Source organism: Felis catus, chromosome E1, assembly GCF_018350175.1.
Source record: "Felis catus isolate Fca126 chromosome E1, F.catus_Fca126_mat1.0, whole genome shotgun sequence".
Taxonomy (NCBI): Eukaryota; Metazoa; Chordata; class Mammalia; order Carnivora; family Felidae; genus Felis; species Felis catus.
Window position 1 is genome coordinate 40686391 of NC_058381.1, and position 27493 is coordinate 40713883.

At 48.9% G+C, this 27493-nt stretch overlaps 2 protein-coding genes across 6 annotated transcripts in view; one reads left to right on the forward strand and one right to left on the reverse strand.

Moving 5' to 3' along the window:
- The first annotated feature begins 1201 nt into the window (after positions 1 to 1201).
- Positions 1202 to 7942, forward strand: CNP (2',3'-cyclic nucleotide 3' phosphodiesterase). 2 transcript variants are annotated; one of them, XM_003996870.6, is made up of 4 exons: positions 1202 to 1357; positions 2541 to 3210; positions 4915 to 5054; positions 6426 to 7942. In XM_003996870.6, exons 1-4 carry the CDS (start codon positions 1355 to 1357, stop codon positions 6873 to 6875), a joined length of 1263 nt encoding a protein of 420 aa, XP_003996919.1. In that variant the 5' UTR covers positions 1202 to 1354; the 3' UTR covers positions 6876 to 7942. The 2 variants fall into 2 exon arrangements, with proteins under 2 accessions (XP_003996919.1, XP_006940412.1); XM_006940350.5 differs by lacking the exon at positions 1202 to 1357 and adding an exon at positions 1386 to 1525.
- DNAJC7 (DnaJ heat shock protein family (Hsp40) member C7) overlaps positions 6950 to 27493 on the reverse strand; it is a 29106-nt gene continuing 8562 nt past the window's right edge. For 3 of the 4 annotated variants that reach the window (XM_003996871.6, XM_006940351.5, XM_006940352.5), the window contains exons 2-14: positions 24679 to 24767; positions 23804 to 23928; positions 23212 to 23325; positions 22489 to 22563; positions 18112 to 18230; positions 17459 to 17612; positions 16758 to 16922; positions 15846 to 15937; positions 12713 to 12786; positions 12173 to 12319; positions 11544 to 11696; positions 9974 to 10036; positions 6950 to 9533 (exon numbers count right to left, since the gene is read on the reverse strand). In XM_003996871.6, coding sequence (XP_003996920.2) covers positions 9496 to 9533; positions 9974 to 10036; positions 11544 to 11696; positions 12173 to 12319; positions 12713 to 12786; positions 15846 to 15937; positions 16758 to 16922; positions 17459 to 17612; positions 18112 to 18230; positions 22489 to 22563; positions 23212 to 23325; positions 23804 to 23928; positions 24679 to 24767 — 1408 coding nt within the window. In that variant the 3' untranslated portion in view covers positions 6950 to 9495. The remainder of the gene's footprint in view (positions 9534 to 9973; positions 10037 to 11543; positions 11697 to 12172; positions 12320 to 12712; positions 12787 to 15845; positions 15938 to 16757; positions 16923 to 17458; positions 17613 to 18111; positions 18231 to 22488; positions 22564 to 23211; positions 23326 to 23803; positions 23929 to 24678; positions 24768 to 27493) is intronic. The other variant, XR_006589835.1, reaches the window with a different exon arrangement.

The following is a 27493-nucleotide window of genomic DNA, read 5'->3' on the forward strand; positions in this document are numbered from 1 at the left end:
GGTACCGCATTCCAAGCGAAACTCTGACCTGACCCTGACCGGGTGACAAACACAGACCTCAAGCAAGGGCTGACCCAGAGCGTGTTCAAGGTGAGACGGGTGGTCCTCTCCCCTAAGCCCTGTCCAAGGACCGCGTGGAAGAAATGAGAGAGGTGCTAAGAAGAAAGGGTTTCAGGAGGGTGAAGAAACAGGTAAGCTCCAAGGAACCAGGCTAACTTAAAGAGGGGAATAGAGGTATGTCTGCCCAGGCACCGGTCATCTGTTCATCTTGCTGAGTGCCTACTGTGTTCAGGGCACTGTGGGAGGCTTTATGGAAGAAATAATGATGGGACAGCCTCAGCCGTCACAGTGAGGAAGCCCTGCAGAAAGAAGTGAATGCTGGCACTGACAGGGGCACTGTGTTCTAGAAACCCAGCTGGAGAAAGTTCCTGCCCAAGTACAGGGAGCAGCCCCAAGTAGGAGTGGCAGCTCGCCTGCACCTGCGCCACTTCCGGGCGGCATGGTCAAGTAAATCAGGCTCCCGCAAGCTTGTTTCCTCCTCTGTAGAATGGGTATCTGTCTCCCGGGTTGGTGTGAGGCTTCTAGGGGTGCTTAGCAACAGCACTTGGTACACGGGAAGCTCTCAAAAATCCAACCGAGCTTTCAGTGGCTTCCCAGAGGTGGTGGTGGCTGAACAGCTTCCTCAGGGGATAAGCTAGGATTTCACTACGTTATCCATCTGTCCCTTGGCTATTGCCATCCTTGTTCCATTTCTGCAGTCCTTGTAGGTGTTCGGGCTGACGTGACGCTAGCTAGGACCAGGCCCCGACTAGGGTGAGGCGAGTGAGGCATTTCAGATGCAATTTTTCATAAGGTGCCAAGAAACTCAGTATGCGACGTAACAGTATTTTAACATAATATTGTAAAACACACACAAATTAACGCAAACCCCCACGATGAATAAAATACCAAAATTTTAAATAAAGACAGGATCTGCCTTTGCCCTTGCACGACCCTGCCTCCCTGGCTTCACCCTAATCCCGCTGTGGGACCAGGGAAGGGTGACTGCCTCCCTCTTTCTAGAGCTCGGCTGGAACTCTTCAGGACACAGGTGCGCCGCGGCCCAGCTGGGCGCTGGGCGGCCGCTTCCTCCCGCGCGCAGTCAGTTTCGGGTTTCGATTCGCCGCGCCTGCGCCGAGAGCCCCGCCCCGGCCCGCCCCGGCCCGCCCCGGCCCGCCGCGCGCTCCGCCCCCGGGCTATATAAGGCTGCCCCGCGGGGGTCGTGCTACCGCTGGGCTCCGTGTCCCTCCGCGCAGGCGGGCGGTCCCGGAGAGCTAGTGCCTGCCTAGGCGGCGACGGCGGCGCCCCCCTCATCATGGTGAGCGGGCGCGGGGAGGCGGGAGCGGAGGGAGCGGGCCGGGCCGGCGAAGTACCCTTACGGAAAACGGGAGTGTGGGGGGATTTTCGGGAGGAAGTGCCATGCAAATGAGCACTCGAAGTTCCGGAGTTGAGCTCTGGCTTTCTGGGCCGTGGAGTGCAGCCCGAGGTAGGGGAGACGCGAGCCGAGGGGGAGGGCGGCACGGCCGCCGCAGGAGGGCGGGTGCCGGGCGCCGCGGGAGCCGGGCAGACCGAGTCTGGGTCGGGGGTAGCGCGGGGTGGGCATTCCTCGCCTTCTCCGGCCCGCGGGCCTTGTCTGAGAAAAGCGAGGGCCAGCGCAGCGCTCGGAGTGCTGCTGCCTGGGGGCGGAGCCGCTGTGGGAGACCGCGTACCGCAACAAGTGTTACCACTTGTGGCTTTTAGCGGGGCGGAAAACAAGTGGCTCAGGGAGGTGCCGCTGACAAAGTGGTGGACAGAGCTGGACCCTGGACGCAGGTGCCCTGGACCGCGCGGTCCTGGGGCAGGCACAAAGACCACGACTTTGTTGGGGGGGCCAAGGGCAGAGGAGGAGGTGGCAGGCGTGGTGAATGAGGCCCTTTGTGCGGCGCTCTCCTGCCCTGCCCCCCACCAGGCCTTCTGTGGGACCATTGTCCCCCCCCCATCCCAGACAAGAGAGTATTATCTGTTGCTGCCCTTGTTCGGGGGAGGGAGGCAGTCTTTGGGTAACCCTTCTCCACCCCCACCCTCCTCTGCACACCCAGAGCCAGGGCAGCTGTGGCTTTGCCCAGACATAGCAGCCCCACCTCCAAAGAGGTCATCCTTAATAGGTGCCAGGAATATAAAATTAGGGTCCGCTCCTAGAACCACAGGCGCACACTTCACGCTGTCCCTTGAGAGGTGGCAGCAGTGGGGGATCCTTGAAGCTATAGCTCCAGCCAGAGGGAATTAAGAGTTGAGGAGCGCCCAGACCAGCTCTCCCCTCCCTCCTCTACAACCAGAAGCCTACGGCTACATACTACAGAGAAGGGAAAGGTCCGAGCTCGGCAGGGTGCCCGCAACCCCGGGGCTGCTTGTAACTCAGGGCTGGGAGCCCCGATTCGAAGGAGGCCAGAGACAAGGGGCGAGAGACTGGCGGGGTGGCCCCAGGTGAGCTGGCTGACTCTGCTCTTCCCCTCCTCACACAGAATAGAAGCTTCTCCCGAAAGAGCCACGCGTTCCTGCCCAAGATCTTCTTCCGCAAAATGTCATCCTCAGGGGCCAAGGACAAGCCTGAGCTGCAGTTTCCTTTCCTGCAGGATGAGGAGACGGTGGCCACACTGCAAGAGTGCAAGACGCTCTTCATCCTGCGAGGCCTGCCGGGGAGCGGCAAGTCCACGCTGGCGCGGGTCATTGTGGACAGGTACCGCGACGGCACCAAGATGGTGTCTGCCGACGCGTACAAGATTAACCCCGGCATTCGAGGAGACTTCTCTGAGGAGTACAAGCGGCTGGACGAGGACCTGGCGGCCTACTGCCGCCGGGACATCCGCGTCCTAGTGCTGGACGACACCAACCACGAGCGGGAGCGGCTGGAGCAGCTCTTTGACATGGCCGACCAGTACCAGTACCAGGTGGTGCTGGTGGAGCCCAAGACGGCGTGGCGGCTGGACTGTGCCCAGCTCAAGGAGAAGAATCAGTGGCAGCTGTCGGCCGACGAGCTGAAGAAGCTGAAGCCGGGGCTGGAGAAGGACTTCCTGCCGCTCTACTTTGGCTGGTTCCTGACCAAGAAGAGTTCCGAGAGCCTCCGCAAAGCCGGCCAGGCCTTCCTGGAGGAGCTGGGGAACCACAAGGCCTTCAAGAAGGAGCTGCGACACTGTAGGTGGCAGGCTGGCCAGGGTGCGGGCGGTTAGCCTCATTCGCGAGCCTCCCTCGCTGGGCCCGGGGTGCTGTGTGCCCGGGACCGCGTGGTGTCCCCGCGTCGGGAGCCGGCTGTGGCAGGCAGGCGGAGGCTCACCTGGTGTGAGGCACGGTGGGCTGTGGGGGCAGGCGCTCCCCGGGGCACCACCTCTCCTCTCCCTGCTCCCTTCCTGCCCCCCCACCCATAGAGACCACTGACCCTGTCTTCAGGGCAGGAAACACAGACAGGAAGTGCATCAACATTTCGTATAACCTTAGAGGGAGGATCTGGTCCCGTTGTCTTCTAACTTGTTTTTAGCCGCAGAACCATCTTTTGAGATAAAGTATTCCACGGAGGGGGCGCCTGGCTGGCTCAGTGGGAAGAGCACCCGGCTCTTGATCTCAGGGTCATGCGTTTGAGCCCCGTGTTGGGCGTAGAGATTACTAAAAATATAAATTTAAAATATTCCATGGAATCCTAAGCTGCCCAAAACTGACAGGACTATTGTGACCTCATTGAGGATGGGTCCCAGGTCTCAGGCTGGTTTCCCCCCATTTTGGACCATCTTTCTACTTGCAGTGTCCCCACCCATGTTTCTGTGTTACCACTCAGAGGCAGGTGATTTGTGCCTGCGCGTTGCTCAGAGACCCTTCTTGGCTCCTAAGGCTGGAATGCTGGGGAACCAGGGAGCCGTGGAGCCTACGGTGACATCGTCCAGGTGTGACCCCTGTGCCCGGAATGGCTTGGCAGAAAAGCACCGGCCGGGCAGGGCTCCTGGTTAGAGCTGGTGGCTCGGCCTTGGAGAGTGGCTGCCTCTTGAAACTGCTTTTACCGTTAAAAACTACAATCCTTTTCTGCCTGTGACACAGCAGGAGAAATGTAATGGGCCTGCTCTCGGGTCTCCCTCCCCTGGGGAGGGTAAGCGACATCCTCGCAGGGACTAGACTCTGGGAGTAAATAGGACAGACCTAGTGACTCGGAAGCTAGCCACAGGCCTAGAGTCTGGAAATTGAAACCCCAGATACTCCAAGTCTCGCCACGTATTATCTCTTCATATCCCAAGCATGGTCTCCTCCACCAAACAGGCCTGCAAGGTTCATGCTCTGGTGACCAGGTAACTTCTTGTCCAGGAAGCTCCGAGTGCAGTGGGGCACGACTCGGAGTGACCCTGGGGAAATGGGTGTATAGTCACCCTGGTGGTACTTGATAAAGACAGACAAGGGTCGATCACTTGCCCCAGGCCGAAGGGCTTGTGAGTGGGCTGGGATATTAACTACGCTCCGACTCCTTCCGTCGTGCCGCACAGTTCCAACACTCCTTTGCCTTTCTACCCTATTTTTCATGACTTGCTTCCCTCTTTCAGACGTGTAGCTGCTGAAGCCGATTCCCTTGGCCTCTGCTGCCTGTCCCTGGGTTATAAGTGCCTTAGTTTTCAAATCTGGAGAAGAGCTATAAAAATCTGCATAACTAACGTGAAGTCAGGGAATTTAGACACCTTTTTGTGGCTCTGGCGTGGCTGTTTGACCACCTAGTAAATGAGTGAATTATCGTGGATTACTGAGGAACTTCTGTTTGATCTTCAGTGTTTTTTTTTTTCCTCTTGAGCCTCCATGGCTGTGGTGACAGATGTCGGGATGGCCCCTGCTCTCCTGCCCTGACTGCCCCACTCTCTCTCCCTGCAGTTGTCTCTGGGGATGAGCCCAGGGAGAAGATTGAACTGGTCACCTACTTTGGGAAGAGACCCCCAGGCGTGCTGCACTGCACAACCAAGTTCTGTGACTACGGGAAGGCTGCTGGGGCAGAAGAGTATGCCCAGCAGGATGTGAGTGCCCCCCAGGGACACCCAGCTGAGGTGGGGAGAGGGCAGGGTCTCCTGGAGATGGGTGCCGGCTCAAGGCAGAGACCAGAAACCAGACAGCCTCTCAGAAGAAATGGCATCTCCTGTTCCCTTCACCCCTCCACAGGCTTAGTCACACAGATGTCACCTACCCTTTCTGGGGAGCACCCTCCTGCCCAGCACGCCACTGGCCTGTGCATTCACCCCAAAGGCCCGCCCACCAGAGCATTTTACTTTTGATGCCCGGCAGCAGACTCGTGCTCTGGCCTAAGCTTGTGTGGAGTCCCGAAGACCAGGTGTCCCCTGCCCCCAGGGAGCCTGGTACTCTGACGTCCCTGTCCCCGGGTCCTAGGCCTGGTCTTGCCCTGAAGTAGGGCGCATGGAGGGATAGTGAGGCTTGTTGGCTTTGAGGTGCCAGACCCCTCCCTCCCGCTCTGCTGCCGCCCCCAGCCTCTGCCGTGTGGTCCTTACGCAGCAGGTGTTGCCCGGCCGCACGCTGCTGTCTCCAGCCCCCCTGTGTCTCCCCTGCTCATCTGCCTAGGTTGACGCGGCAGCCATCTTCCTGTTTATTGGTCTCCCCAACTTGCATTCTTTACTTTGGTTTGTAGTAGTGTTCTTGGCACCTAGCACAGCTGCATGAACGAATACGTAACATTGTCCACTACCATCCCAACCACTCATGCGCGTAACGGTATTTATTAAGCACCTGTTCTGCGCTAGACACAGGGATTGTGAGCAAAAGTGGAGACGTGTTTATGGTCAGTCAGGAAAGACGGCCTTTTTCAGAGAATCAGATATAACCAGACATGTAATCAGATGTAAACCAAGGTGTACGGGGTAGATTCTGGTTGAAGGCATTGACTTCTGGCCCCACCCTGTCCTCTGGGATATTGCCTGGGTACCAGGGTGGCTTATTACCAGGATGAACCAAATAGCAATGGCATTGGCACTTGTCACATGCCTGTTACTCTTCTAGAGTCTTCACCCAGATACTCCTTTGATCCAGGCACCGAGGTAGGTTCTAGTATCCCTGTTTTACAGGTGAATAAGCCAACACGGCAAGGTTAAACAGCTTGCTCGGAGCCCTGCAGCTGGTGGGCAGGGGCAGGGGGATGGCTGAGTTCAGGGAGTCTGGCTTCCAACTCTGCCCATGTCTGGCACCTCTGGTACCTTGGCTTTGTCACATTAGCCTGAACGGTGTCCGTAGAAAGATGTCCTCCTGGAACACACGGGCTGCGTGCGGCTTTCCCCCCAGGGCTCGGCTGCCTCGTGCTCACCTCTGTCAGGTCCATCCTTGGTCGGCTGTCCACCGCAGGGGCCACCACCTCCAGCTTAGCTGTCGTCCTCTCCCCACAGGTGGTGAAGAAATCCTACGGCAAGGCCTTCACGCTGACCGTCACTGCCCTCTTCGTGACGCCCAAGACTGCCGGAGCCCGGGTGGAGCTGAGCGAGCAGGAGCTGCCGCTGTGGCCAAATGACGTGGACAAGCTGTCCCCCTCTGACAGCCTGCCCCGGGGCAGCCGTGCTCACATCACCCTCGGCTGCGCGGGGGACGTGGAGGCCGTGCAGACGGGCATTGACCTCCTGGAGATTGTGCGGCAGGAGAAGGGGGGCAGCCGAGGCGAGGAGGTGGGTGAGCTACACCGGGGCAAACTCTACTCCTTGGGCAGCGGGCGTTGGCTGCTGAGCCTGGCCAAGAAGATGGAGGTCAGGGCCATCTTCACGGGGTACTACGGGAAGGGCAAACCTGTGCCCACGCACGGCAGCCGCAAGGGGGGTGCCTTCCAGTCCTGCACCGTCATCTGAGTGTCCTTGCTGCGGTCAGCCCCTTGCTCCTTACAGGGAGAGCGGGGAGAGGGAAGCATGCCTTCTGCTTCATCTTTAAGATTTTTTTTTTTTTTTTTTTTTTTTTTACTCAGAGTTAACCTTCTTGTAACTTTTTAAAAACTTGTAACTTTTCTTGCCCACCCTCGTCCCCGCTAATGCCCAAGCTTTCAACACAAGGTGGGGTAGGAGGCACCATTCAGGAACCTAGAGCAAAGCTGCCCAGGCTGAGCCAAGCTGGGCCTGGAACTGCAGCCACAACCCCGAGCCCAGCTGCCTGTTACTGGTTCCCCTGCCCCTGCCCAGAGCTGGCCAGCGGGGTGGAGGGGGTCACCTCAGAGCTGCAGGTACCCAGAGGGTGGTCACTGCGGCTGTGGGAAACTGGCGATGGATTCAGGGTGGGGGGGAATCCCTGGGCTTAGACCCTGGATCTTAATCATTGCAGCCCCAGGAAGTCTGGGGTTTTTACCAGAGTAGAAAAAGGGGTGTACGTCCCACCTTTGGCTCTAAGTGCCTGTCCTCTGCTCCTCCACACTGTAACTAGGGAACAGTTGGATAAGTAGGGGAGAAAAGAGAACAGTAAGCAACAGCCACTCCCGGATGGCCACAGGGCTTCCCCCTTCCTGGGATGGGGACGGGCTGGCCATCCTTTCCAGCGGTGTGGCTCTGCTGTGGGGATGGGGAGATCAAAGCCAGAGAAAGTACCTCGGTGGGGAAGCTCCAATCTTGCCGTCTGCCCAGCCCAACTTGCCTCCTTAATGCCTCTGCAGGCCCGTGTGCCTCCTCCAAAGGGCGTCAGTTGGTGGGGACCAAGAGCCAGTGGGGTGGACGCCTGGCTGTTAAGGGCCAAGCCCTGCCTGGTGCCTCCAGGAAGGGGTTTGGAACATCGGTGCCTGTGCTGCGGTTCCTGGGGTGCCCTCTGCTGCCCCCTGCTCAGTAATAGAGCCTTGCTCATTGTTACTGGACGAAAGTGCTCGAGTTACTATCCTGGCTTTGCCCAACCTCAGTGACTTGTAAGACTGACAGTGAAATAAACCGTGTTAATCCTGGCCGCGTGCAGTCTCTCTCACCCCTTCTGTGCCCAGCTCAGGCCTCCCTGGGGCCGGGTTGGCGTATCAGGACTGGCTTTGTCCCGCAGCGTGGGGCCATCGGTCCTGTCTCCCCTCTGCTGGCCGGGCACAGCTGTGGTGAGGCTGGGCAGCTGAACAGTGTTGGCTTTCATGAGAAGGCAGAACGGAGAGAGGCTGATCTTAGACGGGCACAGAAAGTGGGGGCTGCCTGGGTCTGAGGGACGTGGAGTGGAGCTTGTCTCCCCCACTGACTGCAGCAGTGGGCCCACAGGTGTGCCAGCCCAAAGCAAGGAGAGGTCCTTCCCAGCAAGACCCACGGTCCCTAGCCTGGGTCCCTCAGTCCTCTAGGGACGGGCCACCAAGGCAACACCTGACACCGAGGAGTTTTGTACAGGCCAGTAGGAGCTTATCTGGCCTACCTCGGGCATCCTGTCACCATGGCCTCGGCGACAAAGGGGGAAGACTGGAAAGAGAGGGGCAGGGGCTCAGAAGGAAGAGGAGCGTAAGTTACCTGTTTGGTCCACAGTCTTTCCCCAGCCATCGCTACTACCGAAGCACCAAAAGTCTAAGCTTCAGCCAAAGTCTCAAGTGTCTCTGCCTGGAACTCCTAGAAAGATTACTTGCAACAAACACTAAACTTGACCCGGATAGCAGGACCCTGACCACTGTTTCCTTCCCCAGTTTGCCTCCCACACAGAAAGGGACACCAGTGGAGAAAGTGAGGAGTATATGCTAAGAATGCTGTCTCTAAGCGTGTGAGTTTAACGTCTGTGCCCCAGGAGCTGCACGTCCCACCTGGAATGGGCCTGGGGGTCAGGGAGGCCAGGATTTTGTCCTGGTCCCCAGCTCCCTTAGCCTACACTGTCAATAGGACAGCAAGGGGGTCTGGGTCAGCCCAGCCACGTTCCATGTGAGCTCTGGACACACACAGCCTCTGGTGATTTGTGGTGGCCCTTACATCAAATAAACCCGTTCTCTGAACTCAACTTCCCCATGACTGACATCAGGCTGGGCCCAACAACATACTCAGGGCCTGCTGGGTACTCACATGCTCAACAGGTTTGGGAGAGGCGGCCAGCATCCCATTGCCATCAGGCCCTAGGTGCCCACATCCCCTGTGGGGCAGCTTGCTGAGCCTAAACTCCATGCCAGCACCAGCTCCGTGCTGGGGGCTCGGCTTCTGGCCCACCGAGTCTGAAGTGACACAAAGCAGCTGCCAGAGCAAAGTGCCAGAAAGGGTCAAAACATTTTATTCTCTTAATTTTTTTTTCTTTTTTAATAAAGTTAAACAGTAAAACAAAAATTCACAAGCTGCCTCCCTGTCCACCCCCCGCCTCCCTCCCCTCCCCGCAGTCTTCGGCGCTGGCTCCCTCTCCTTCCCCCCACTCACACAGACACAGGGCATCCAACTAAGAAAACGAAACTGCTCTAAGGATGGGGAGATGAGATGAAGGGAGGAGGTGAACTGTGCCCACGTTCAAGGTTACATTGAGCAAGTCTCCACTTTCTGGGTTCTGGATGGTTTCCTCTCCTTAGCCAAATTGAAAAAAGAAATTCCCTGGACCAGATGCTGTAAGGGAAAAGAAGGGCTCGTTAGTTGGCTCTGTGTGGGAAGATCACTTTGCTCTGATTATGGGAAAGTCTTCAAGGGCTGCTTCAAGTTCAAACAGAAAAGCTGCCAAGTTAATCAACAGCCTGGGCCTGGGGGTATAAGGGGAGCAGGTGAGCAGCTGTCTGTGCAGCTTCTAACCTTCACTCTTGGAGAGGCCCTGGTACTAGACCGCATGAACGCCTCCCTGGCCCTGCAGAGGTGTGGCACCAATGGTCCCGAGGCATGGTGCACCCAGGAACTTCCCTACCGCCATCCTCAGCAGCACCTGTGTGGATCGGTACCCTGCTGGATGGGGGTTCTGTCACCTCTACTTAAGGGCCCCCCTGACTCTCCCATAGCGGGGAGCTGCATTATGGGCCTGTGATCTGGAAGCTCCCAAGAGCAGCGGGCATACCCACCTTCAAAGCTGAAGCCCCCAGGACCGCCAAAGAATGCCTTGAAGATATTGTTTGCGTCAAAATCTGTGCAGCAAAGTGAGAAACAGGGAAGGGGCAAAAGGTGAACAAGTCAGACCTGTCTGAAAAGGAACTTAAAATGACATGGCAGATGGGCCCCCAAGCTTTCCCAGACACACCCCTCACCTCCTTTCCCTAAAGTCATTGATGGGGGTGGGCACACGTATCCCCACCCCCTGTGCCTAATCCCACTCCTGGGACATGTTCCCTACTCCTTCCCAGCGCAAACCTGAAGGAAAGCTTTCTTCACCTCCACCTACTTTGCTGGACCTTCTTCACAACAAGTGGGATGCCATTTGCACTTACATAAGACTTTCCTCACACTGTCTCTCTATAATGCTGGGCTGCTGCTGAAAAGGCTAAAATCTATCACTTCAGTGCTACCAACACTAAACATAAGAGTAAGTTCTAAGATTTATTGTATTCATTTGATTCCATGCTGTCTAGACTAAATGCCAGAAAAAAAGCGCCATGACTTATGAAGCACCTACTAGGTGCCAGTCGTGGTGCTCGGTACTCTGCATGCCTTACATCATCCCCAGTTTATACTCAACAAAACCAGGTAGGAGCTCAAGTAACTTGCTCAAGATCACGTGGCCAGTGAAGGCAACAGAACTGAACATTCCAACTCCTGCCTGACTCCAGTACTGTGCCCTCATCACCAGGCCACAGCAGGTCTGCTGCCCCTACCGGCGCCTCCGTTGCTAAAGCCCACAGAGGACGCATCTCCATCAGCTGATCCAGCAGGCACATTGTATCCAGATGCAAATTCTTCCTTGCCTCTCTGTATCTGCTCATCTTGGGCCCCCTAGCTCAGGTAATGGCTCCATCCAGTCAGCCGTCCAAAGCCACTCAAGTTCATCCTTCCCCTCTTCCAACACAGACAGGAATCAAGCCCTGCCCTCCCACTGCGCCCTCGGATTCTCTCCCCCTTCACCGCACCAAAGCGCCTCTCCTCACCGCCACCACAAATAGTCTGCCACCTAACTCTGGTTCATAGTTCCCCTACTTAGGATCCTTCAACAGTGGGGGAAACTTCTAACCAACAGGAAAAAAAACCCATATTGCCTACTCTAGCCCCTGCAGGGGGATCCAGCTACTCTGGGACTTCATGCCTTAGCACCCCCTGCCTCAAACACCCTCTATTCTTCTACATTCAGCCCCTTACAGCTCCCCAGGAGTATTATTTCTGCACTTCCAAGCCTTCCCTTGCTAGTGCTTATGTCCTCTGCACCCTGGGCACCCACTACATTTGTACTTGCTGGGATTTCACATCCAGGGGTCAGAGGTCAGAAGTGGCTTGTGGGCCAGTTTGCAAAGCCCTAGACTGGGTTCTCAGCACAGGGAACCTGTTTGATTCACCTTTGTTATTTCCAGCACCCATCACAGTGCCTCACACGTTACCGGTATTTATCTAGGGTGTGCCTTACAAATCACTATGCATCACTAGCTACTATATAGTCTAAAGATCCACACTGGTCAGGTTCGTCCCAGGCTGCCCCAACCAACTCACCACCCATATTCATGCCCTCCTCATCCAGGTCCTGTCCACTGTCATAGCGAGTCTTTTTTTTGGGATCAGAGAGGATGGTAAAAGCTTCTCCAACTTCCTTGAACTTTTTCTCCTCCTCCTTCTGAACTTCGGCACTGGCTCCACTGTGCCGATCTAAAGGGAGGAGTATAGGAAGAACTCAGGGTCACAAGAAAATAAAAGTTGAAGAGAAAGACCACTTTATGTCCAATTTTAGAATTTGGTACTTCCAAAATCTAGAGGGTATGGAACTTAGCAACACCTTATTACCTATCAGCTGAAGGGCCAGAAACTTTCTTCCTTTCAAAAGTTTATTTATTTTCAGAGAAAGAGGGAGGAAGAGGGGGAAAGAGAGAGCAGGTGAGCACAGGGTAGAGGCAGAGGGGGGAGAGAGAGAATCCTAAGCAGGCTCCGTGCTGTCAGACTGGAGCTTGAGGCGGGGCTCAATTCCATGAACCGCAAGATCACGACCTAAGCCGAAATCAAGAGTCAGATGCCCCATCAACTGAGCCACCCAGGCGCCCCAAGAGCTGGGAACTTTCTGGACCGAGTGCAGCAGGGCCCTCCTGGTTCGTTCTTCCCACCAAGTCCCCTCCCTACACCCACTCTACCTGGATGGTGCATCAAGGCCCGTTTCCGGTAAGCTTTTTTGATCTCATCCTCAGAGGCATTCTTGTCCACTCCCAGAATTTTGTAGTAATCTTTCCTCTTACTCTTCTTCAGTTCCAGCTGTGCATTTTTTAGGAGCTGTTTGTGTTCTAGAAAGAGACATCTAGAGTCAATGGACAAATCTGACTCTGGTTTCCCTTACTAACCCAGATGCCTTGCAGTCAGAAGCCTTGTTAACCATACATACCAGGTGCTTTTATGGTGTTTTCTTTCTGAATATTAAAAAACAAATCTACTCATACTTCAGTTCTGCACATCAGCCTCATTACACATAAAAGGAAGTAAAAGCGATAGGACATAGGGCCAGAAAATAAGTGCCTTGTCCTGCACTTGGGGTCTCTGTTAATTTCTTCCTGGCTGGTGATCAAATAAGCCCCAGGTATGTCCCTGATCTGTGAATCAAACTACTCCTATGTCCAGTTTTAGGGCCTATGAGTAAGACCTCACATTTCCCTGAGAAACAGGCTCTCAAACACCTTTACCTTTTGTTTTCTCCGTCTGATACACTTTTTCATAGTCCCGCACTGCTTCCTCATACTGTTCTGTGTCCATGTAACTGAAAAGGAAATACAGGGTGGTCCATCAACATAAATAGCAATCACCTTCAGTATCACTCTGGGAGAAGAGGCACGGCTCAAGCAAGAGACACACACTTTCGGTTGAGATGCTTCATGAAACAGGAATCCTTAAGCTAGCTGTGAGGAAAAATTAACTACCAGTTCCTCAAGTAAAAAGAGACAGGTCTCATGCCACTTGCCCCCAACCAGCGAAGTGATACTCTGCTTTGAGCAGAAAGCAACTAAGGGGAGAAAGTTCCTTCTGATTTCAGAGCCACCAAAAGGCATCTGGATTGCCACAGGACAAGGCAATGTGAAGGCTCCTACTTGACTGATTACTTGGGATTAAAATGCAAGAGAAAAAGATCATGAAGTGAGAGCGGTGAATATGGAAAAGCTTTGAAACCTGCAGTGCCATAAACATGCAGGGCCAGCTCCAATCCAGAGTACAAGTGGGATTAGTGAGCCACTAGAAGGATCAAGTTCAAGATGGTGGCTGCTGGCAAATGCCTCCACTAAGACTAATGTCTGAGAGATGGAGGTAAGTGAGAGAAAAAGGAGACTAAATGCAGGCTTGCTTTTATTTCAGGAGTGTAGAAGAAAGGGGGGGGGGGCTGCCCCAAGATGGGCGGAATCTAGCTTGAAAGGCTGATTGCCAGACCTGTTAAGACCTTCCTTTCTACAGAAGCAAAGTGGCATTTTCCATGTCCCGATGAGATCACTGGTGCCAAGACTGGCCTACCGATTAAACAGACTGTGTAGGAGTTCCAGAGACAGACCCCATCGGCTGGGGAGCAGGAGTGACTATGAGGCACAGCTAGCTGCTGCCCAACAAAGACCAAGTTTACTACACTGCCACCACACATCCCATCTGTGCAAACATCAGAGCCCCGGGGGGCTTAGAGGCCAGAGCAGAGGGGTGCTGCTGATGTGGCTGGCAAGACAGAGCCCAACTTCTTAGGCATCTCTGATTTTCTGGCAACATCTTGATTTACAATTTTAATTAAACAATGGTGACAAAAACCAGTGCCCTGTGGACACTGGGCACAAATGTTACCAGGAGCTCAGAGAACCCATTTACAGCATGAAGAGTAATATAAGCTGATGGTCCCAGGTGTAGAATGATCTGTCAAATAACCTTAATGAACTTTCAATGCCCTTTTGGAATGTATTAAACAAGCTTGTTATTACAATGATTTACATTTTTACTTAACGTGTTTTTTAAATTCAAGGACATCTTTCCATTTAAATTTTTTTCTATTGTCATACACCTGAAACATTACAACACTGTATGAAAACTATACACCTATTTTTTTAAAAGTATTTTTTTTAAGTTGAAGAAAATGCAGAGAAGTAGAGCTTTAGGGAAAATGGGAAACTGCAATGCATGATGGGAGATGTAGCAGAAATCTGGCATCTCCCCGTCTTTAGGGATAAGTTGAGGTAGCAGTCAGGACTCTGGTAAGGGTTTGGCCTGAACTAATCTCCACTACTTCATGTCAGTCCCAGCTGCTTGAGGGGACTGTTTGCCAAGTTCTTGGCCAACTGTGCCCCAAAGTGCACGCTGTGCCCCATGGTGGGATCTCAAAGGCAGAGCCACTCAGAGGACAGTTCTGTTTCTACCACAAAGATAAGCTGTCAGTTGTCTGATTAAAGCCATTTGATTTTTCTTTACTGAACACATATCAAGATAGAATTGTCCACCCCTTTATCTTGCTAACAAACCAAGAATATTCTCTCCCCATTCTCTGTTCAAACACAGCAGAGTATCCACTGAGTTGACACAGTGTCATATATATAGCCACCCCCGCCCCACTAGACGCTTAGGGGATTCTCCTTGTTTGCTCTTTCAGATAACATCACAGTAAATGTGCACATAGCCTTCTGGATCTGTTAACATTAGTCTTTAGCTGGGTCATAGGGTACTTGCTGTCTTCCAAAGCTTCCATGGTTGCCTGCCAGCAGTTTGCAAACATGAGATGATAGACAGCTAGTTTCAGGATCTATAATACAATTCCGTGTACGATTCTGTTTGATAGACTTACTCATCTACTTAGAAATCCACTTGGAAAAAAAAAAAGCACCACATACAGAAGCACTTTTCCTGTTTTCAAAAAAAGTGGATCATTTTGGGAAAACTAAAAGGGAGGCAGGCCACACCCTGCACCAATGAGACTGAGGAGCTTGAAGATGAAGGGCTCATCAGGCATCAGTAGCAGCACCTCTTTGGACGTGACATTTCAGGACAAGGAACGGAATGAACGAATGCTGGAGAATTAGTATACAACAAATAGGTCTTCCTTCTGGAATTTTAAGATAGAATTGTTCTTCTCTGGGAAATAATCTGAAATAAGAAGAAATGGATTTGGGGGAGGTCTCTCCTAGCCCTTGCTAAGGTTCCTGTCTGCAGAAAAGAGTCTGGTGGGTCCAAGAGTAAGAAGGACTTGTAAGCTGGGGAGCACCCCGATTCTGAAGGCGAATCCGGGCACTAGATCCAGGCAGGCACATCCTGGCTCATCAGTCTCCAAGTCACAGAGATATTTCAAAAAGGGTTTCCTTATACTGCTGGGAGGCTGAGCCAGCTTAAACTCCTTTTTGTCTTCTGTAACCCAGAACAAACAGGAGAAGCAAAACTCTCAACTGTCTCTGTCTTCCTCTTTCAAGCAACATACATTCATTTGACAAAACATTTATTGAGTGAGCACCTACTGTGTGCCAAGCACTGTGCCAAGTTAGAGCAAAAGTGTACAATACAAAATACAATCTCCAAAGGAAATGGATTTAAACTTTAACAAAAGGAATTTGGGTCAGGCATCAGAGGAAACTTACTGACCGTGAGGGGCGTAAGACACAGGCATGGGAGACTGAGGGAGCTGTGCAATCTCCTCGGCTGGAGGTCTATAAAGAGAGTCTAGGGCTGGAACAATCCCACCTAGAGGCAGGGGGAAGGACCAAATGACCTCACAACATCCCTGGGGCTGCTTCAGCATCCATAACGCAATCCCCCTGGCAGGCCGGCAGCAACTCCCTCTTCCCCTCACCCTCCAGCACCACTTACCACTGAGCTCTTCTCAAGTAGGCTTTTATATAAGTGTCATCGAGCTTCACTGCATTTGTGCAGTCTTCTATTGCACCATCTAGTTTCCTAAGCTTCAGGAGAGAGAGAGCAGTCATACTTCACACCTTCGGTGACTGAGGGAGCCCAGAAGCTGTGAGCACGGCTTCACAATTCTAAGAGGATCAGTCATACCAGGCCCCTGTCACACTCATTTCTGGTCACTGAGAAAGCCCTCCAGTATCTCGGAGGGCTACGGACACCGGGTTCAAAACTGGTTTCTCTTCTAAGGGATGGAAGCCAGGCACACCTACGGGCAAGGATAAGCCACCTCTGCCATTCCAGGGTGGTGCCCAAACACGACATGGAAATAGTAAGGGTGGTTCCTGCCCTCCACTCTCCAAAAGGCTAACTACAGGAGTAAGAATCACTGATTTCTGACCACTGGAACGCTACAAGAGCAAGAGCTTGCTCTGGTTTCTCATGGTATGCAGCACTGCAGCGGGCGCTCAGACCATTTTCAGCTGAGCATGCTGGACAAAAAAAACTAAGCCTGCTTCATACTCTAATTTCCTCCAAATCACTCCCGAGAAAGCCACAATCACTTGCTTTGGCAAAAAGCAGCAACAATATTTGCTTAAAAAATTATCCCAAAGCCTCTAGCCATTCCCTTAGTGGAAGGAAGGGATCTTGAGGAAGACCAGATAGGAATATCCTTCCCAGCTGTCCCTCAAGTGCCCTGAAATTCTAGGAAAAAGGTAAAAGCTTGCTTCTCAAAAGGAAGTTCCTAACAAGCTGAGATCTCAACCAAAACCACTATTCTCCTTTCGTGTGGCTTGTCCTTATTAAGCAGACCCCCCAAGATGCCCCTTAAACATATCTCCATGGGCCCCAAGACCCAGACCGAGTGCTTACCTTGGAATTAACCGTACCCCGATTACAGTAGAGTTTAGCATTTGTTTTTATATTGTTAGGGTCTATCCCCAGGGCTTCTGTGTACAGTTCATAGGCTAGCTTGTAATTTCCTTCTTTAAATGCTTTATTCCCATCTTCTTTCTTTGCTTTAAGTGCTTTGGCATTCTACAGGGAAAAGCAAAGGGAGGTTAGTTCACATCCAGGAAATCTCAGACCACCGTACAGAGAGGCCCGAGTCTATTTTCAATTTCTCAGATCCCTGTTGTTTAGCATCTTACAGATCCTTATCCCCCTCCCCTCCAACCCCACCACCTAGGCTATTTGCTGTTCACTAGTGCTTCCTACGGAGTGGACAGGGGAAACCAAGATTTACAAGAGAATACCAATGAGACCTGTGTCACCCAGGGTTTACCTCCACTTCCCAGAATAAGCATTACTATTTTTTCTTTACCGAGGGAAGAAAAAAAAAACAAAACACACCTAGTATTAGGAGGATCATATATGATCACATCTGCCTTTAGGCAAATAAAAGTAGTTCTGAAATAATTTCTAAGGAAAGGACCAAGCATCCTGGCAAGGTAGAAAAAGCATGTCCAGCATGCTCACATTTCATGTGGTCCTAGAATCTTCTATTTGTGACTTTCTTAAAGGCTCAAAAAGGAAGCTTTCTTTCCTACTCAGATGTGGGGCCTAGAACTTACTCTGCAAGCCACGCAGGCCTTCTCATGGTCAGGAGCCATCCTGAGAGCCTGTACAAAAAACTGAACCGCCTTCTCAATACAATCTTCATAATAAAGGCAAAGACCTCGTACGTACAGAGCATCTGCGTTGGTAGAATCCATTCGTAGAATGTCACTGCAATAGCCGTAAAGGGACATGCTCAGCTGTGGTTTGGATCTCTCCACCAACGCTAACATTTGTGATTACTATAGCCAGTTTTTCTCCTGACCATGTGTCTAGTATGGAAGTATCCAAAGGTAGACAGATCCCAATACCTTCCCCAAATAAACCACCTATATTTATCTCTAATACACTTCACGCATCTCAGTCTTTATTAGAACAGTGGTTGGTAAATTACAGCCCACAGGACCAAATCCTCCCTGCTACTGTTTACGTAATAAAATTGTATTGAAACCTACCAACATCATCCACTTATCTATCATCGATGGCCACATCTGCACTATAGTGGCAGAGGTGAACAGTTGCAACAGAGACCATATGACCTGCAAAGGACTGATCAGCCCAAGCTGGCCTACCTACAGGACATACGGTAGCTCCTGCTGTAGAGAGCTGCCAGACGGCACCTGTCCAGTGGTATCTGGTGTGTCAAGGCCGAACTGGCCCAACTTCATACCTGGCCACAGACTGTGCTTCCGGATAACGACCTAGCATTGCTAAACATTCTGCTTTGAGGATTTTGAAGCGATGGCAGGCAGGGGCAAATTCTAGGGCACGGTCCATGCAGAAAACAACCTATGGGGAGAAGGAAAGCAAATAACTCTCTTCATTCTGGACTGTACAGAAACATCTTCATTTTAGTTTCGCCACAGGCAACAAACAGATTCAAAGGAAAGTGATGTCAGAGTTTAGGAACATATCTAAGTCATTTGATTAAACCACTGAAACAAGGAGAGCAGGTGATCCAAACGATGATGATGACAGCAAACATGAAGTACTTTATATACTGACCCACTTAATGCTCACAACAATTTTATACAGTAATTTCATGAAGTTCCTTATTTTGTTAATGAGAAACTAAACGAAAATGCAGAAATAAAGTAATGTGTTCAAGGTCAACAAAGCTAGTAAGTGATAGAAACAGGATTGGGTCTCACACTGAGACTCCAGAGCCTGTAACTGTAATCACCATGCTAAGCTGCCTCCACACTGAATCATATCCAGGGACTGTGGTCAGAATCACATTCTGCTAATGTAGACTCATTTGCTACTCTGCCTAACTCACCATGTTTAGCCTATTATGTAAGACAAGGATACCCCAAATAACCTGATGTAGACTCATTACTCCTTGTATGATCAGAATGGCTCACAGTTCCTTCCTCCCTGTGCCATGAGCCTCATGTCTCACTAAGTACCCTGGTGGCCACCCTTCCACTTCTATCTTAGTACAAAAATATACCAATAAAATGGCGCATTTTAAATGGTCCTGATAGACTTAATCAGAGTACTGCACCCAACATGTTGCTACACAAACTAAAAGGCAAGTTTCTTTCTCTCTCACACATGCACATGGCTGGGATTACTTCAATCTTTCAGCTTGATAAAGACTCTCCATGTATTCCCATTTTCTCTTTAAAAAAAATATTTTTTAAACTTTATTTTTGAGAGAGACAGAGCATGAGCAGGGGAGGAACAAAGAGAGAGGGAGACACAGAATCTGAAGCAGGCTCCAGGCTCTGAGCTGTCAGCACAGAGCCCAACGTGGGGCTCGAAGTCACAAACCAAGAAATCAGGACCTGAGCCAAAGTTGGACGCTCAACCAACTGAGCCACCCAGGTGCCTCCCCGTTTTTTTTTTTAATGTTTGTTTATTTCTGAGACAGAGAGCGCAAGCAGGGGAGGGGCAGAGAGGGAGACACAGAATCCGAAGCAGGCTCTAGGTTTTGAGCTGTCAGCACAGAGCCCGAAGCAAGGCTCGAACTCACGGACTGTGAGATCATGACCTGAGCAGAAATTGGTGCCCCCCGCCCTCACCCTTTTTCTCTTTTCAGAAGTTTTTCTCTGAGCTTTCAGTTTTGGGTTAGCTGCTATTCCTGGGAGATCCTTGCTGAATCACCTTCTTGTCCAGTAATAAATGACCCAAAGGAGAAATGTGGAATTAAGGGACACCCATTTCCTCTCAGAATCTGGCCCTGGGGATCAGGAAGAGATGAAGTCTGAAAACTCAGAAGCAGAAATAGGACTAATTCCAGCAAACAGGCAACTGGTTAGACATTCATATAATGGGATACTACAAGCCTCTAAAATACAATAAAGACGTTCTCCATATATTAATAAAGATTTCAAGGTCTAAGTGGGGGAGGGGGGAAAACAAAAGGTATAGAACAGTATACAGCATTATTTCCTTCCTCTCATGCAAAAAAAAAAAAAAAAATTAGAAATCTATGCTTCTCTTTGCTTATATGTGTACAACTAAACTGGAAGGGAACAGAAGAAACAAGAACAGTGGTTACTTTAGTGGGTGAGAACTAGGCAGATGGAAATCAAGTTCGGGGGGAATACCTATCACTGAGTATCTGTTTCCACTTCTTTTAACGATGAATGGCACCTATTCAAAAATTTTAATTTGAAAATATGTGGAAATAGGGAAACCCCACGAGCTGCTCTGCTCCACTGGGAAGACTCCTTGCAGGGTTCAGAGCAGTGGTGGGGCGCCTCTCTTTCAGGTCACGGGTTACTATCCTGGAAGTCCCAGGACTGTATGAAGTTTTAGGTATGATGTAGAGTAGAGTCACGGTGCTGACTTTTTCTCCCTTCGACAGAAAAATAATTGGGGGGGAGGTGAAGCAGTCAAATGTAAGCAGCCACACCCTGCTGCCTTCGCAACGCTCTGTGCGGAGATGGTTCTGCCCATCGGGTCAGTGGAGTGTGAGCCGAAGCTCAGTGCCTCACTTCCCACCCCCATCTCCCCACGACCAGGGACAGCTGCAGGCAAAGAAGATCTTTGTTTCTTCCAAGTTCATCTGCTTCCCCTGCCAGGATCATAATTCTTCATTTGTGACATCACCATGAGCTACAGTGGGGGGGCTGGGATGTCACAAACAGAGGATTCTGTCACAAACTGGGGATTCTGGCTCCAGAGTGGGCAAGAGAGAAAAGAAACTCAAAAGATTGCCTTTTGAGACAAAGCTTTTGCCTATGTAAACCTCAGAAAACATGACAGAAGGCAGAATCGCTTTCCAGATACACACACACACACAATAAAAAAACTTATGAATCACCGTGGTTATTACAAAGACACTGTGGTTATTAAAACCAATGGACAGAAGAGGGATGCTGATAAGTTAATGCTGGGACTCTGCAGAAGCTAATCAGAAATATTTATTACCAAATAAAAGACCTGCACAGTTTTTGACTTATGAATAATTCTTAACTGTATCCTTTTATCAAACATTTATTGAGTCCCTTTTACAGAAAGCACTGAGCAAATTCTCACATGTTCCCTGCATGATACAAACTTTTTTTTTTTTTTTTAATTTTTAAAGTTTATTTTATATTTTTGAGAAAAGAGCATGAGCACAAGCAGGGGAGGGAGAGAGAGAATCCAAAGCAAGCTCTACAACGTCAGCACAGAGTCTGACTCAGGGCTCAAACCAACCATGAGATCATGACCTGAGCCAAAATCAAGGGTCGACCACTCAACCGATCCAATACAAACCTCTTTTAAGTGATCCTGAAAACTGATCCTGATCAGTGGTTTTTAACTTTTTTGGGAGCCATTCACCGTCCCTTTTGAAACTAATGAAAGCTACGTCAAAATATCACCTAAAGAAGGGAATTCAGAACTATACAGACGAGGCATAACTATTATAAACAAGATCTAGAAAGATATCTCAAACTTTTATACCCTTCGCATGTTTTCAGACAGGGCAATCTTTTTGGCACGTTAATTTTCATGGGACTGTCACACGGCCCCATAAAGGAGACTAGTGGGTTTTCATAGAAAGGCCTAACATCAATGGGGCCCCTGGGTGGCTCAGTCGGTGAACCTTCCAGCTTTGGCTCAGGTCATGGTCTCACAATTCGTGGGTTTGAACCCCACACTGCGCTCTGCGCTGACAATGCGGAGCCTGCTAGGGAGTCTCTCTCTCTGCCTCTCCCCCACTCACGCTTTCTCTCTAAATAAAAACTTAAAAAGCATGACAGGTTACATACACTGTTCATGAATCTAAAAGGAGCCTCTACTTTTTAGTTACAGCTGCATCCAGTTCACATAAAGCAAGAGTTAGAGCTAGCTCCCATTATTTAAATAAAAATGGATTATCCAAACATAATATTTAATTCCAACCAGTGCTTCCTCTATTAGCAGCACACTTTTAGGCTACCATCTTATATCAAAACCAGGAACAAACTCAAGTAAACTATTATTGCTTTTCATCATAAAGCCAAATATTATTAAGAAAATAAGTACCTTGGCCCCCAAAATTTTTAGATGCTGGTGATGATGTGGAGCAACAGGAACTCTCACTCATTGCTGGCGGGAATACAAAATGGTACAGCCATTTGGGTGGTTTCTTGCAAACTTAACATACTTCCACCATACGATCCAGCAACTGCACTTCTTAGTATTTACCCAAAAGGGCTGAAAACTTATGCTCACACAAAAACCTGCACACAGATGTTTAGAGCAGCTCTATTCACAACTGTCAAAAATGTGACTGTAACAAACGTACCTCTGGTGGGGGAATGTTGATAATGGGGGAGCCTATGTATGTGGGGAGGGGGGGTAGAGGGCATAGGAGAACTCTTTTTACCTTCCTCTCAATTTTGCCGTGAACCTAAAACTGCTCTTAAAAAAAAACAGTCTTTAAAAGAGAGAGAAAAAAAAAAAAAAGAAAAAAAAAGTCAAAATAAAGTGGTAACTGATTATTCTGGATCTTGTGTACTATACCACACACACACACACACACACACACACACACGCACGCACGCACGCACACACACGAAACCTTGTGACAAAGGGTAGGTGAGATCTCCCCATAGTTATACTTTACCTTCCGAAAATCCCGCTTCTCAAAATCCGTTTCTGCTATTTTCTCATATTCTATGACTGCATTAGCATTCTTGAACTATACCAGAAAATCAGATAAGGAAAGTTTTAATGAAGTTATAGGTTCAACAAACACAAAAATTAAGGCTTTGATGAATTATTAGTTCAAGAAAATCAGAACCACAGACTTTACAAATCAAGTTGGTGAAGATGCAGCTAAAAGGGTAAAGCCCAACCTGCACCCTCAGTTTGAACTTAAAGTCAAGAATACAAGAATCATGCCTTGAAAGATATAAAATAAGGGCAAGGCATTGTCAGAGGTCGAGCAGAAGTTTCCAGATTCTCACTAAAATGCAACCAGAGGTAAACAGGGTATATATGGAAACGGAACTAAAACATGTTTTAGCTGCTACCAATTTAATCAGGATTTGAATTTACTCAGATTCTTCAACTTCATTCAAATCAGTTCCTTGCAGCATCTGCCCACCCCAGGAATCTCAGAAACCCTCCAATTTTCACAGATTCCTAAACCTATAAATCATACTCAAAACTGTCTACATACACAAAATCAAGCCTCAGACAGACTATGAGACTGCCTACAGTTAGCCAGGTGTGGCCGATGGCAGGAGTGAAACCAGCTCAGTTCTTTTTTTCCAGCTCTCAGTTCTGACTTTCAGGTCACTATACCACATTGTCTTTTTCCCTACACACAAGATCAGAACCATACCTCCTGTTGTGCCTGAGCATTTTTGTGATCCAGTTCTAGGGCTCTCTGGAAACTACGACATGCCGCCATGGCATTCCCTAGAGATAGGTGGCATTTACCCTCTCGTAGATGTCCCTAGAAGAAACAGAAAGAGGGAAGAAAAGGAGCATGATTGGCCAAGCAAAAAGCAATCAACAACAGCAAGAAACACCCACAGAAAACCGACATGGGATGAAAATGGCCAGAGCAGTGGTTCTTACCAAGGGAGATTCTGCCCTCCATGGTATGGTTAGATGGTTAGCAATGTTAGAGACATTTTTGGTTGTCACCACTGGGGCCAGGGTGGGGGTGGGGGGGGGTGCTACTTATACCCAGTGGTTAAGGGCCAGGGATGCTGCTAAACATCATACAATGCACAGGATAGCCCCCCATGACAAAGAATGATCTGGTCCCAAATGTCTACAGTGTCTAGACTGAGAAGCTCTGGGACAGAGAATTTAATTGAAACAACCGGTCCTCCCCAGCTGATCCTTCCCCAACCATTTCTCCCCAATCTCCCCCCCCCCCCCCCACCACCGCCCCTCTGCCCCAGCCAAGTGGTCACATCACGTACCCGGACGAAACTGTCATCCAACCTCACGGACTGCTGTGCATCTCCAAGAGCTTCCCGGAACTTTCCAAGCATCATCAAGGTGGCTGCTCGATTCCCATAATAGCTAGCATTTTTAGGACACATATCTACAGGAAGAGCAGAAGAAAGTAAAATACAGCTTAGCCAAGTCACTGCCTCAAAAACTGCAGGGCCATCTCCCTCAGAACTGTATCAAGGCAATCAAACTCTAACAGGAATGCTGACATACTCTGTTTAAAAGGCCATGGCCAAATTTTTGACTACTTGTGCAAATGGACAGCAGCAATGGTGCAACCAATGAAAAAGGAAGTTGCTTAAAAATAATTTACACTTAGCTTTAAAGTGCTCTGATTATCTTTTCAGGATAAAGTTGGGAGATGTCAGCATATTCATCTTCTTAATGAATTGTATTTTATGTAATAAGACATGAAAATGAATTTGCATTTGTTGAATTAGGGGTAGAGAACCTGTAAGCAAGTTAGGTGAGAAACATGCTGACATGGGATTAAAATATGCTGGCAAATTGAGCACGGAAGTAGTTAAGGCTTGATAATATCTACAAGGGCCATTTTCTAAGATAGTTAAATGAACTGGAAATGGCTGAGATGCATTTAGGCGGTTATCTTTTGGCCATTAGATCTAGAATTTCTGGAATTGCCTTTAAACTACCCATTTGAGCTAGAAAGCGTCATCCCTCATGAAGCCATTAAGTCCAAAAGAGTTCACATGCCATTAAGTCCAAAAGAGTTCATAACAGTTATGAACCCACTACGCCAAAGGCTACTTCTTCGAGAGGGGCTACTTATAATGGTATTCAGCAAATTTATCTTTCAGCATAGGCAGTAGGTCCTTCTCACCTATGGCTTTTGTATAATAGTTATAAGCTTCATTGTAATCTTTCTTGGCATAGTATGCATTTCCTTGTTCCTTGAAAGACTCTGCTTCCCTGAAAAGGAAAGAGAAAGAAGGGCACGTTATTTTACACAGGGAATAACCTCTGTAATCTCATGGGAGCAATCTTTGGTCTACAGCTCTGGGCATATTGAGCTGAAAGTTAGTGCGATACTTGAAGGAATTTATAGATTTGTTCGATGCTGTTTTTTTGGGGGGCTTTTTTGGGTCAGATACGTTTAAACTAAATGAAGAAAACCTCTCTTGTGTTGCCTGCCTTTCCTCACTATTCTGGCCTACAGTCACACCCCATACAACAGGCAAATTTAGACATCCTCTCACAGAAACTAAAAACTTTTTAAAGTTTATCTATCTATCTACCTACCTACCTACCTACCCACCTAAGTAATCTCTACACCCAACATGGAGCCTGAATTCGTGATCCCGAGATCAAGAGTTGCATGTTCCTCCAACAGAGCCAGCCAGGAGCCCCAGAATTTTTCTATTTATTTCCTTTCCACTGTGCCACAACTTCTGCCTCTTTAGCAACCATAAAAAATCAGTTACAGATCATTCCATTCTGGGGCAATGACTTCTTAATGTGAAATGGGTCACATCTTTAGAGTTCTAATGATCTGTTCTCTTGAAAACTGGCTCATGCATTTGTCACTGAAAGGACAGGCAGAGCAAAAGCAGGTGGCAAAGGAGTTAAAAGCAGAGCATATTGATGTTTAAGATGGAGGACGGAGTTGAGTGACAGCAGAGACCAAGAACGTGGGTAACAGGGACATACGAGGTACAGCCTGCCGGGGATATGCTTTGAGAAGTACCCATCTACTGACACTCTCTCTGCCTATCACATCTGGGTGGGTTCTTACTGCCCCCTATACCGTTCCTACTGTACCTTGTATAACCACCAAGTGGGTAGTATCAGAATTTTTGCCCTACTCCAAGATCCATTTTTTGAAGCTGTACCATTAGACAAATTGTTCTTTCCAAAAGGAACAATGTTATGTGAGAATTATACTCCAGACCAAGGAACTAGAATTAAGACATGACCAACAATGTTTCAAAAGAACTACTAACCTCTATCAAAGATACCCCAAATCATTCTAATGACTCAATTATCTTTGAGTGGCAAAGATAATTCTTTACCAAAATGATTACTGCAATATAACTAAATATCTGAGCATTTTTGCTATAAGAATCTGTTTCTTTTTCTGTCCTCTACACACACACACACAAGAGAACCCAGTTCAAGGGAAGCAAGGACAAAAGTACCTAGTTCTTAACTTTGGTGATGGTATGGGAGTTTACAGCTTGATTCTACAGACATCAGCATTGGGAAGATTTGTGATTTTTTTATTTACATATTTTAAACTACAAAGTAGCAAAGCTGCTCTCCTTTTAAATTGAGGCCCTCTCCCTTTCTATTCTTCTCCATCACTGTTCTGGCAGGCCCTACTAACATGAAAAGGCTGCCAGAAGAAAGGAGAAAGAAAATGGGAATGATCTACAAATGCTGACAGATTTGAACTGTGATGGACATGAATCTGTTTGAATAATTTTATTACGCCACTGTCACAATGCTGTAAAGAGGCCATCTGCTATTAAGTCCTCAAGAAGGATCCCCCAGCTGCAAGATTTACAGGACCAACTGCAACCTTTCTACATGGCAGACACCATCCTATAACTCTATAAATTAAGCAAGGCACTATAAAAACTATGAGGAGCCTATCTTTTAAGAGCAGACATGCCAAGAGATCTGAAGAAAGGGTTTCCCCAACCCTTGATGCCAGAAGCTGAGTCAAACCACTGTGAAGACATGAAGTGGTAAATTCAAAGGGAACACTGAAGATGTACCTGAAAAGATCTAGCCTTCTCTTTTAGGCTAGTGGCTAAGAATACGCAAATCCTAGAGGAAAGCCGAAGGCATCCGGGCACGTGAACAGACACTGTATCAGCGGTATAAAGCTTGTTAGTCAAAGGTGAAGCAATCTGCAGAGCTACAGAAAGGTGCTCTGTCTTTCCTGAAACACTAACACCCATGGGTACAAGGAAGTTCAGCACTGGCTTTTAGTAAAAAGGCAAAGGATGATTTCTGTGGAAAGTCAGTATAATTACTGAAGTCTGGTACTTTCCATATGTCATCTTCCCATCAGGTGTTTCACATTATTCCCCTTTCTCATAGGAGTAAAATAAGGGGTAGAGGTTAAAAACTGGCCCAAGGTCAGGATGTGGAGCCACACCTGTCAGATTTCAAAGCCTGTGCACTGTGCTATCTACTACGCTTAGCTTTCTCTCTAATGCTCATCTCTATCTATTGCCTAACTAAGACTTTAAAAATTAATCTGTCTTGCTAGGAACAAGACATGGGCCACGAGCGTGAATGTCTTCAAACTAAGACATATAACAGCCACAGCGTGTAAAATCCAACTCCAGGACTACAATCTGGATCTAAACAAGCTAAATGACATTCCTAACAATTAGTCACAGAGAGCAGGGCTCCTTTCTCTTTAAGATGCAAGACCTAGTGAACTGGACTTTGCCTCCCCCAAGAAATGCATTTCATTTTAGTAAATGGTGAGTAGATTCCATTCTAGAGCAAACAAAGCGAGTAATGTAGAGTCAGCCCACAGCAGAAAGAACAAGAAGAATTGTGTTGTGACAAGTTACCATGTTTTTAACCTCACACTGCACAGCATCAGGCCAGAATTAGCTATTCCCACACAATTGCCTCATGAAAAGGACTTATTTTCATAGAAACATGGTTGATTAACA